General features: G+C 48.3%; 1 protein-coding gene across 2 annotated transcripts in view; it reads left to right on the top strand.

The window, feature by feature from the left end:
- LOC137562347 (disintegrin and metalloproteinase domain-containing protein 33-like) overlaps positions 1-11684 on the top strand; it is a 164564-nt gene extending 152880 nt beyond the window's left edge. The window contains exons 21-24 of one of the 2 annotated variants that reach the window (XR_011030119.1): positions 1545-1802; positions 5781-5908; positions 7947-8668; positions 10537-11684. Coding sequence is in view for 1 of the 2 variants with exons in the window: in XM_068273686.1 (XP_068129787.1) it covers positions 1545-1802; positions 5781-5908; positions 7947-8004 (444 nt within the window). In the remaining variant the exon portion in view is untranslated. Of the gene's footprint in view, positions 1-1544; positions 1803-5780; positions 5909-7946 lie in introns of both variants that reach the window. The other variant, XM_068273686.1, reaches the window with a different exon arrangement.
- The last annotated feature ends 878 nt before the right edge of the window (positions 11685-12562 follow it).

Consider the following 12562-nt stretch of genomic DNA (forward strand, 5'->3'; position numbering starts at 1 on the left):
AACTCAGCTTTTCCAATCTGTATTTTATGTGGGTATATTACTATTACTATTATTTTACAACATAGGGGTTTGTAATTATGGACTGGACTAAGAAAAAAAAAAAAAACCCAGAAAAAAAATTGCACCTAAATTTCTAAATAATATTTTGTCACCATGCATTGTGAGATAGGGACATAGTTTAAATGCTTTAATAACCGGGACAAATAGGCAAATAAAATGTATGGGTTATATCTACATATGAACGTTTTATTTTAAAACTATAATGACCAAAAACCGAGAAATACTTTTATCCCATTATTTTCCTTATTTTTCCCGTTTAAAGAGAGTCTGAAGCGAGAATAAAACTCGCTTCAGACCTCATAGATAGCAGGGGCATGTGTGCCCCTGCTAAACCGCCGCTATCCCGCGGCTTAACGGGGGTCCCTTCACCCCCAAATCCCCTCCGTACAGCCGGGGAGCGCTTCCGCATTGGGGCAGGGCCAACCGCCGCAGCCCTGCTTCCCGCGCGTCTATCAGACGCGTACCTCCGCCTCTCCCCCGCCCCTTTCAGTCTTCCTTCACTGAGAGGGGCGGGGGAGAGGCGGCGATGCGCGTCTGATAGACTTGCTGAGAGGCAGGGCTGCAGCCGTTAGCCCTGCCTCCAGGAAGAGAAAATTTTACGACCAAGTTTACGACCAAGTTTTGCGGGGGTGGGTTTGGGGGTGAAGGGACCCCCGTTTATCCGCGGGATAGCGGCGTTTTAGCAGGGGCACACATGCCCCTGCTAACTATGAGCTCTTAGAATCTCTTTAAAATGCTTTCAGAATACAATAATTCTTAGCAAAATGTACTACCCACCGAAAGCCAAATTGGTGGCGAAAAAAACAAGGTATAGATCATTTTGTTGTGATGAGTAGTAAAAAAGTTATTGGTGGATTAAAAGGGAGGAGCGCTAACAGGTGAAAATTGCTCTGGTCCTCTGGGGTAAAAACCCCATGTGGGTGAAGTGATTACAAATGCAGGAAGAAAAATTACAGCTTAAATATCATCTTTCCTTTGCATTTTTTACATTTATTTTTTTCAAAAACTACAAATTCTATTTGAAAACCTCATTATTATTATTTTTTCTTGGCGTTATTTCAACTATTGCTCCTTAACATATGTAGCAATTTGGTGACAATAGCGTGTATGGGGACTTTGTTATTAACTGTTAACGTCGGCATAAAATTACGTGAAAATTTTGCAAAAATTATGCAAGATTACAAATGGATTATACTAAATCAACTGAATGTCCAAATTGTAATTAGGTATGGCTCTAATTGCGAAAATGTGCACAAGATTTCACATAACCGTAAGTAGCAGATTATGACCATCACTATTGAATTGAACATTGATTGGCGTAGAATGTCGTTGTTTCACGATGACCACCGAATTATGCAACGTGTGTGTTATCATATTGTATAAGAATTGTTTATACTCCAGCCATGGTAGGACTGCGGCAGATTGCAATGTGTGTGGCCAGTTCACTGGAGTTCTGTAACCTAATTCTCCCATTTCTTGCCTAGGCACAGAAATCATGGGGCGTTTTCCATGGGAAGGGCGGAGCTCCACAGAACACCTCCCAGCCAGTCAATGTGGTGCGTCCGCTACACCCGCCCTCCAGCCAGCCAACCAGTTTCATCATGATGCAGCTGAAACCATCCCGCCCCCCTCCTCCACCCAACAAATCCTCCCCCATCAGTGTGAGAACGCAGGAAAGCCAGAATGCCAAGCTCCTCCCACCTAAGAAGCCGCTGCCCTCCTGCCCTGTCCGCAGTGTTCAGGTACTGTATTGTTCTTATTTATTGGATTTATATAACACCAACATATTACACAGCACTTGACAATAAATAAGATTACAGACAATGATGACAGAGGTGACCGACAACACAATACAGGTAATTAGCAAAAAGATACACAACATAAGGCATGTAGTAATACAATGCCAGATCATACACTGGAGAGGAAGTCCCAATAGTACAAGCTCACATAAGGCAAGGGCCACACTGGACCGTTTTAAACGTATCCGTTTTTCTAAACTTTTTTTTTCCTTCCCAAAACCTCCCTTCCTTGTTTTTTCTAAAAATGTTTTGTTGTTTTTTTTTTTGTTTGTTTGTTTGTTTGGTTTTTTTTTTGCAGCATACGTTTCCAGTCCGTGGAAACGTATGCTCAGAAGTGGGGGGGAGAGGCAGCCGCCACACTGGAGGGATAGAGCAGGCAGGACAGGGGTGGCAGCAGTCAGCAGGGAGGCGGGACGTCCCCCCTCCCCCACCTGGGTCCTCCGTCCCCGCTGCCCCTCCAGCTACATGCCGCAAAACTTGTTACAATGTATAGCGGCGGTGAGCGGGGAGTTTACTTTCTCTCCACTTCCTCCGCTTGCCGCTTCACTGCCTGCAGTGCTGCCCTCTAGACTTCGGAGGGCGGCTGACATGATAGGAGGGAGAGCTGCACCGAGAGCTCCTCAGCAGAGAGGGTTAGGGCAGCGGTGAGGTGGGGGAGGTCTCCTTGAGGAGGTGAGTTTTGAGGGCTTGTTAGAAGGTGCTGAAGGAATTACCACGCTGTGCCTGAAGGTAGTTTTAGACCAATCACGAGACTCGGATACTACCCAGTATTCCCAAGTCTTGTGATTGGCCTAAAATTTCCTTGATATGCCAATTACCATGGCAACATTCTGCATTCTCGGATTGGTCCAATACTTGTGAGACAACTTGGAAGTATTTGGCCAGTCAGGGAATGCAAAAAAATTACCAATAAAAACCTATGTGGAAATTGGAATTTCTGACCATCCCTAACTACAGGTCCAGAAAGTGAGGCTGCAATGATCCCTTCTGGGCAGCAGGTGGTGATGTATAATAATACTGTCCAGAAAGTGAGGCTGCAATGATCCCTTCTGGGCAGCAGGGGGTGCTGTATAATAATACTGTCCAGAAAGTGAGGCTGCAATGATCCCTTCTGGGCAGCAGGGGGTGCTGTATAATAATACTGTCCAGAAAGTAAAGCTGCAATGGTCCCTTCTGGGCGGCAGGAGGTGCTGTATAATACTGTCCAGAAAGTGAGGCTGCAATGATCCCTTCTGGGCAGCAGGGGGTGCTGTATAATAATACTGTCCAGAAAGTAAAGCTGCAATGGTCCCTTCTGGGCAGCAGGAGGTGCTGTATAATACTGTCCAGAATGTGAGGCTGCAATGATCCCTTCTGGGCAGCAGGTGGTGATGTATAATAATACTGTCCAGAAAGTGAGGCTGCAATGATCCCTTCTGGGCAGCAGGAGGTGCTGTATAATAATACTGTCCAGAAAGTGAGGCTGCAATGATCCCTTCTGGGCAGCAGGGGGTGCTGTATAATAATACTGTCCAGAAAGTGAGGCTGCAATGATCCCTTCTGGGCAGCAGGGGGTGCTGTATAATACTGTCCAGAGAGTAAAGCTGCAATGATCCCTTCTGGGCAGCAGGGGGTGCTGTATAATAATACTGTCCAGAAAGTGAGGCTGCAATGATCCCTTCTGGGCAGCAGGGGGTGCTGTATAATACTGTCCAGAAAGTAAGGCTGCAATGATCCCTTCTGGGCAGCAGGGGGTGCTGTATAATAACACTGTCCAGAACGTAAGGCTGCAATGATCCCTTCTGGGCAGCAGGGGGTGCTGTATAATACAGTCCAGAAAGTGAGGCTGCAATGATCCCTTCTGGGCAGCAGGGGGTGCTGTATAATAATACTGTCCAGAAAGTAAGGCTGCAATGATCCCTTCTGGGCAGCAGGGGGTGCTGTATAATAATACTGTCCAGAAAGTAAGGCTGCAATGATCCCTTCTGGGCAGCAGGGGGTGCTGTATAATACTGTCCAGAAAGTGAGGCTGCAATGATCCCTTCTGGGCAGCAGGAGGTGCTGTATAATAATACTGTCCAGAATGTGAGGCTGCAATGATCCCTTCTGGGCAGCAGGGGGTGCTGTATAATACTGTCCAGAAAGTGAGGCTGCAATGATCCCTTCTGGGCAGCAGGGGGTGCTGTATAATAATACTGTCCAAAATGTGAGGCTGCAATGATCCCTTCTGGGCAGCAGGGGGTACTGTATAATAATACTGTCCAGAAAGTAAGGCTGCAATGATCCCTTCTGGGCAGCAGGGGGTACTGTATAATAATACTGTCCAGAAAGTGAGGCTGCAATGATCCCTTCTGGGCAGCAGGGGGTGCTGTATAATAATACTGTCCAGAAATTAAGGCAGCAATGATCCCTTCTGGGCAGCAGGGGGTGCTGTATAATAATACTGTCCAGAAAGTGAGGCTGCAATGGTCCCTTCTGGGCAGCAGGAGGTGATGTATAATACTGTCCAGAATGTGAGGCTGCAATGATCCCTTCTGGGCAGCAGGGGGTGCTGTATAATAATACTGTCCAGAAATTAAGGCAGCAATGATCCCTTCTGGGCAGCAGGGGGTGCTGTATAATAACACTGTCCAGAAAGTGAGGCTGCAATGATCCCTTCTGGGCAGCAGGGGGTGCTGTATAATACTGTCCAGAATGTGAGGCTGCAATGATCCCTTCTGGGCAGCGGGGGGTGCTGTATAATAATACTGTCCAGAAAGTGAGGCTGTAATGATCCCTTCTGGGCAGCAGGGGGTGCTGTATAATAACACTGTCCAGAACGTAAGGCTGCAATGATCCCTTCTGGGCAGCAGGGGGTGCTGTATAATAATACTGTCCAGAAAGTGAGGCTGCAATCATCCATTCTGGGCAGCAGGGGGTGCTGTATAATACTGTCCAGAAAGTGAGGCTGCAATGATCCCTTCTGGGCAGCAGGGGGTGCTGTATAATACTGTCCAGTGAGTGAGGCTGCAATGATCCCTTCTGGGCAGCAGGGGGTGCTGTATAATACTGTCCAGAAAGTGAGGCTGCAATGATCCCTTCTGGGCAGCAGGGGGTGCTGTATAATATTACTGTCCAGAAAGTGAGGCTGCAATGATCCCTTCTGGGCAGCAGGGGGTGCTGTATAATACAGTCCAGAAAGTGAGGCTGCAATGATCCCTTCTGGGCAGCAGGAGGTGATGTATAATACTGTCCAGAATGTGAGGCTGCAGTGATCCCTTCTGGGCAGCAGGGGGTGCTGTATAATAATACTGTCCAGAAAGTGAGGCTGCAATGATCCCTTCTGGGCAGCAGGGGGTGCTGTATAATAATACTGTCCAGAAAGTAAGGCAGCAATGATCCCTTCTGGGCAGCAGGGGGTGCTGTATAATAATACTGTCCAGAAAGTGAGGCTACAATGGTCCCTTCTGGGCAGCAGGGGGTGCTGTATAATAATACTGTCCAGAAAGTGAGGCTGTAATGATCCCTTCTGGGCAGCAGGGGGTGCTGTATAATAATACTGTCCAGAAAGTGAGGCTACAATGGTCCCTTCTGGGCAGCAGGAGGTGCTGTATAATACTGTTCAGAATGTGAGGCTGCAATGATCCCTTCTGGGCAGCAGGGGGTGCTGTATAATAATACTGTCCAGAAAGTGAGGCTGTAATGATCCCTTCTGGGCAGCAGGGGGTGCTGTATAATAACACTGTCCAGAACGTAAGGCTGCAATGATCCCTTCTGGGCAGCAGGGGGTGCTGTATAATACAGTCCAGAAAGTGAGGCTGCAATGATCACTTCTGGGCAGCAGGGGGTGCTGTATAATAATACTGTCCAGAAAGTGAGGCTGCAATGATCCCTTCTGGGCAGCAGGGGGTGCTGTATAATAACACTGTCCTCTTTTAACTCCTTCTGCTCTTCTGTCTGCAGATGCACCCACCTCGGAAGCCTCTACCAGGGAACCCACTGCAGAAGAAGGACTGTCTACTCGTCAAAACCCCGACCAATAGCAAACCTCCAATCACTGACTCCGCCACCCAGCTGAAAGGACCCCAGTGGTAAGTCGCTCTCCCAGTGTACCTTGGCATCGCCTCGTATTACAGTACAGAGGCAGCACCACCCTGGGGCCAGATGGAATATTGCACATGGAGACCTGTGGCCCCGGTATTGCAGGATGACAAGCTCACCTCTTCACACTCCAGTGATCGCCATTCAGCTTCATCCAGGGTCTCCTCTCCATGACTCCAGCGGCATCTCCCATCATGTGACCAGCCAGAGCTTACCAGCCAATAATAGGATGAAAGACGCTGCTGGAGCCATAGAGACTTACAGACTTAAAGTGAACCTGAGACAAAGGGAGGTAAGGAAAATATACTTACCTGGATCTTCCTCCAGCCCCATGGACACCGTTGCCTCCCTTGCCGTCCTCCCCGGCTGCTCCAGTCATAATCCCTCCCGGTATTAAAGTATACCAGAGCTGACTCAAGTCCAAAAAACGGGGGCATGTATGGGGATCTGTCCTGATGGCCGCCGCCCCCTCCCCCCCCCCCCCCTCCCGTTCTCCTCTGTCCTCTTCCTTTCATATGTAAATGCCCCCGGCAGCCTCTTCCGAGTCGCCAGAGTCGGGAGCTTTGGCCATCAGGACAGCTCCCCATACATGCCTGCCCCCCCCCCCCCCCCCCGTTTCTCGGACTCGATTCAGGTTTGGTACCCTTTAACACTCCAGTCGTGCCAGATGGGGTTCACTGCACATGTGCGGATGCGCATGCCACTCACCCGGCTGGGAAGCAGCATACCCGGCTGGGAAGGACACCAGAAGACTGGGTGACCTCCAGGGGCTGGAAGAAGCCCCAGGTGGTGAAGGTTGCAATAGTTTACTACACCTCATGTATCCTTTAAGCCATTTTGCCACATCTTTGTAATCATGCTTGGGATCACCCTAGGGGTGGGTTCACACTACCACAGATGCATAATAGCGCATTCACAGTGGATCCTAGGTGGATACAATATGCGGCGTCACAGTGTCCGGCCAGATGCTCACCATCCATAGCTGCCATCGCCACCTCCATTTGGGTCCTCACCACTGCTGGCACCACCGCTTCTGGGGTGTCCGGGAATTGTCTGGCAGAAGCATAGGGCTCCCATTGGATGGCAAAAGATGAATCCCTAGCAATAGTGGTCCACCATGAACCAATGGGAATCCTTCATGGGGCTAGGGAGTGTTCCCATTGGTATTTTGCAATCCAATGGAAGCCGTAGAGGCAGCGCCAGCAGCGGCGGAGGACTCGGCTGGCGGCAGAAGATAGGTGAGTAGAGCTGGAACAGAGTGGGAAGCAGCTTAGTGAGAATGGACACTGCCCGTTCCATAGTCTTGCACTGATTCTGTGGAATCTGCAGTGTATGCGGGCTCCGAAAAAATCCTGCCTGTTAGAAATGTGAACTCCGCTCCCGTTCCCGCTCTGTTTTATGCGCAAAGTGTAAATGGATCCTATGCTTATCATAGGATCTGTTTACACATCCACTTACGCTCCGCTAAATCGTATCATTTTCACGCATTAGTGTGAGCCAGCCAGTGGGGCATGCTGGGGCACTGACCCCCAGGAATCACTGACTGTGCCCCTCTGAATGCCCCCCATGCTCAGTAACATACAGGTAATGGTTTCCATGCTCCAGCAGCGTACAGTGAACAGGATAGGGTCTGTAAAGATCTCTCCATGTCAGCTGGATTCTAGGTGAGGGTTAACTAAAGTAAGGGTCTTGTCTATTTGCCATAAATACCTCACAATCCCTTCTAATTAATACATATCATTGCTGAACTAGTTAGCCCTAATTTTATTACCTGAGTTAGGCAAAAAATATCTAAAGCTTTGCAATACAAATTTTAATCACCCAAATGGGCTTCACCAGCAGCCAGCCATTGTACCCCTCCCAAGCCACCAATGGAACCAGCCTTTAGAGCATGTAGACTTTAGCTGTACTGCAGATCACAAAGGATCAAACTCTTCATTAGTGATCCAGGAGACGGGGTCTTCACCAAGGTAAATTGTCCTTCAGGAGAGGTTTCCGCCATAAAACTTGTATATTGTTTTTTTGCAGGACAAAACCAGGAAGCAGAGTGCAAGCAGCGGCGGCAGCATTTCTCCAGAAGCAATGACACCAGGGTACTATCTCACAGGGACCTTGTCAACCAGGAGTAGAGCCATCCTGACCTTTGCACTATTAGGATGAAGATACTCCTACAGATTGAGACTTCCCAAAACTGGATGGACATTGTCTGGAGATGGAGAACTGTCTCCAGACAAGAATGTCTCCATCGCATGTGTACTGCACTGGGAAGAACTCTGTCCCCGGTCTTCTTAGCTGAACCTGTAATAATAGCACTGAAACCTTGGAAAGTGCCTCGGAACATGGCTTTTTGGAATTCAACCAGAATGTGGTGTTCCTCCTGAAGTCATACTGGAACAAGTCCTTCAGGAGAAGAAAAGGACTTCTGACCCTGAGAAGAAGCTACCCAAGTCTTGTGACCCTGAGAAGGAACTACAAATGTCTTGTTACTCTGAGATGGAACCTCCCATGTCTCCGTACTCTGAGAAGGAGTCTCCTATGTCTGGTTACTCTGAGAAGTACTATCAACCCACATTCTCTGTCGGCCTTTCAGGCAGGGGATTTATCGTGCCACCAATGAGATCTTCCAGAGTTCCAGGGGAATAGGTGTTTCATGATCAAGAACATGGATATTTCCTTACACCACAGTTTCATAAAGAGAACCTCTCATTGTTTACAGCGTTAGAAAACTGACTGCTACATAATGTATACCCGTATGTGTCTGAAAGTACCTTAAAGTAATGTGAAGCAGTGTAAAAAAAAGTAGAAGAGTTTAACATTCGCCAATCGAGAGAAGGAAGGCTCTGGATCAGTCAGAACCTTCCCAATCCTCACTCCATGCCATTGACCAGCCTGGTCGAATATGTCTTCCGCCCTCCTCGGACTGTGTCTGGTAGTACTTGCTTCCCCAAGTGCTTCTGAAGATGAGTGGATCCATGCTGCACACGTGCGAGTCTCGGCTCCTGCATGCGCAATATGGATGCACCCATCTTCGGAAGTACACAGAGGCGCGAGTACTCCCGAAGTTTGTCGAGGAGTCCCAAAGGCACATAACTTTACTGGGGGACAGCGGGAGGGGACTTGTCGAGGACTGGGAAGATTCTGCAGGATTCAATTGGAAATAAGGGGGGTGGGGGGGCACTTCATATTTACTTTAAAGGGCACTGGGGGGAGCTGTATGCTTTATAAAGGTTCTAATAGTTCCCTCAATGGTCCCTCCTGTTCCCGGCTCTGGTGCTCTTAATATTCATCTGCTGGGGCTGTCTAATGACCATGGCTTGAAGCAGCCAGTGCTCTCTGGGCGTACACCACGCTGGGCTACACTGAACCGCACATGCCCAGTACATGTGAACAAGTGCGTATTTACTGTGTATATGTGAGTTCAACAATAAGGTCCTGTCCAATGTACAGCAGATATTTAACCTCCTCTCTCCCTAATACTACATTCCATAATATTGGTATTCAGACAAGCAGGAGCCTACTTAGCCAGCCCCATGGGGTATGTCTGTGATCAGGTGACAGGGAGAGCATTGAGTGGGAGGAGCCTATGAAGTCTTTAGTTTGGGCAACCCTGACTGAAGAGAAGATGAGAGAAGCTACTGAGGCAGGTGTAGGCCTTGGAAGGTAAAATATCACACTGGGGGGAACTTTGAAGTCAGTGCAAGGAAAACTGGAGCAAACCTGGACCTGATGCCCACACGCAGGGTTCTGCGACTTGTATGCAAACTTAATGCAAATCGTATTCAGCTTAGAACTAGGGCCAATCAAAGATGTGAGGGAGTAGATGTGATTGCTCCAGTTTTAAGCAGCATACATTTTGCATTAAACATGCATGCAAATAGGCATTATTAACCTCTCCTTGACCATATCAGGTCTTAACTTCTAGTATAAAGCTACTCCAACTCTTCCTGTTCCATAAATCAGAGACAGTCCTTGACTGCCAGCCTTCTTCTCTTCTGATTGGTTTGTGGTTGGCAGGAAGAGGCGGGGCAGAGCAGAGGGGTCAGACGCCTTCTATTGGTTTGTGATTGGCAGGAAGAGGCGGGACAGATCAGAGGAATAGGGAGCACTCTATTGGTTTGTGATTGGCAGGAAGAGGCGGGACAGATCAGAGAGGGGTCAGGCGCCCTCTATTGGTTTGTATTTGGCAGGAAGAGGCGGGGCAGATCAGAGGGGTCAGGCGCCCTCTATTGGTTTGTATTTGGCAGGAAGAGGCGGGGCAGATCAGAGGGGTCAGACGCCTTCTATTGGTTTGTGATTGGCAGGAAGAGGCAGATCAGAGGGGTAAGGAGAACTCTATTGGTTTGTATTTGGCAGGAAGAGGCAGGGCAGATCAAAGAGGTCAGACGTCCTCTTCTGAGTGGCCCTGGGACTGCAGTACCTTCACTTCACAGGGAGGGGGTGGTAGAGTTACAGCGGTACTTGCAGGCACCTTATGGTACTTGGTTTTATACAGTGTTCAGCAGTGTCTGTTTATAAACATTGTCAGGTTTCAATCTGAGAACTTATTTCAGACTGCAAGCTATATGGACTTCTCATGTGTTCAACCCGTGACCAGAACTATCTCCCTTTCCCGCTATAGATTCACCACATGCCTTACCAAATCTGCAGTAATGGCGGCAAACTGACTTACTGGCTGTCCCACCAACATCACACTTAGAGGAACATCTCCATATGGCCTACTCAACACGAGGACAACCACAGAGACCAACCGGCCACTCTCATCCCATGGACAAATACTTGAAACCCTAAAGTAAAATCACGTATGAAGTGCCTGACTGTAGACCACCTTCTGTGTATCTCCTATCACAGGTGTCACTAGGGTTGGTGTCACCCGGTGCGGACACTCATGATGTCACCCCTCTCTTATTCCATTAACATCAAACATCACCAGGCTAAATAAAGTCAATAATACTTTTTTGTAGTAAATATTTACATAGCTTTACTCCACTCCTCTCCCTTAGCCTGGAGCTTGGCGCGACCCCATCTGCTGGTTACACCTGGTGCAGGCCGCTCCTACTGCACCCCCCTAGTGACGTCACTATCAACTTATTCCTTCCTTGTTACTAGTCCAGGTAACGACATATCAGACCGGCCGTACGCCAATCATTTTTATCTGGCTAATTCGACCAAATAGTCTATGGTCCCCGACGTCGCAGGCCGAATCCATGCGCTAAACTCAGAACATCTGTAAACCTTCTGTCTATAGAATTTTCTATTGTGATTTAATCTGTTTCTTTATATATATATATATTTCATAGAATTATTTATTAATGTTATGAAATTGTAGCTACAGGAATATGGATGTAAAAATAGAATTATTATAATAGACAAAGTGAGACGACTGAGACTGGATCAGACCGGATCGGTGGTGCAGGTTACGCCCCTTCTGTCACATCGTCACCGGTACTATAGGTGACACAGGTGGTACGTCCCAGCCATTTGGCCAGTGGACTGCTCCAGGGGCCGTACTGATGCCGGGGACCTAGTCATAGGAATCCCCCTTTTTCCTAATGGAAGATTCTGGAACCGCCCCCTCCCCCACCAGCTCCTGACTCCAGCCTGCCCCCCCAGGACTGACAGGTACCCCATTATCAATAGATGTTTACATAGCTCAGGGTCTGTCTGAGCCGACTCTTCCTAGGAAGTGCCAAGACTTTTGTACTGCTTATTTAATTGGTACGGAAAATCTACTTTTAATAAAAATTGTTTTTTTTTATACAACTGCTATTCTTTGTATGGTGGTATTTATTTCACAGACACTCCTATAGGGGCTTGTCATTACCTCGTCACTGGGGCTGAATACTCAGATGCAACCTCATTGTCCCTTCAGTTTGGTTTCTTGTATGCACCCTCAATCACCATCAAAATGATCGATCCCTGCTAGGGCAGAGCTAGAAATCACCGGGCCCCATAGCAAAGTTGTGGTTGTGTTGCCCTCCCCAAAATAATTATAACGCTCCTTCGTGTCCCTCCTCACATCAGCCACGCCCCTCAAGTATAGGCAGCCAGTAGCAACCCCCCCCCCCCCCCAGGGATAGGTAGCCACAAGGATCCCCCAGTACAAGTAGGCTGAAGGATCCCCCCCCCCCAGTATAGGTAGTTAGATGTGCCCCCCCCCCAGTATAAGTAGCCAGAAGGACCCCACCCTCTTCCCCTGGATAGGTAATGTATTTGGTTCTGCCAATAAAGCTTATTTCGTAATCAGGAATCCCAGTTGTACCCCCTCCCTACAAGGCAGAGTATCAGCAGCGGGAACATACAGGAAGTGACGCACCTCTTCCTGTCCTGACGTTCCCGTCTCCATGACTACAGTGCCTTCTCTCATAACGTACAGATGCCATAGTGGTGATAACTGGTACACCAGGAGACTGCAGATCACCATCTGTATGCTTCTACTGCCGATATTCTGCAACTTGGGGACCTCCACGAGGTCCGCCACTTACCCCCAATTTAACCCTCCTGGCGGTTAATTTTTTTTGCCACTTAGGCAAAAATCCTTTTTTTTTTCAATTTTTTTTTTGTTTCATGTAAAGCTACCAGAGTGGAATGACGTCATGGATGTCAGCCGACGTCCTGACGTCAGACACCTCCGATCCAGCCCATAG

This window comes from Hyperolius riggenbachi, chromosome 1, assembly GCF_040937935.1.
Source record: "Hyperolius riggenbachi isolate aHypRig1 chromosome 1, aHypRig1.pri, whole genome shotgun sequence".
NCBI lineage: Eukaryota > Metazoa > Chordata > Amphibia > Anura > Hyperoliidae > Hyperolius > Hyperolius riggenbachi.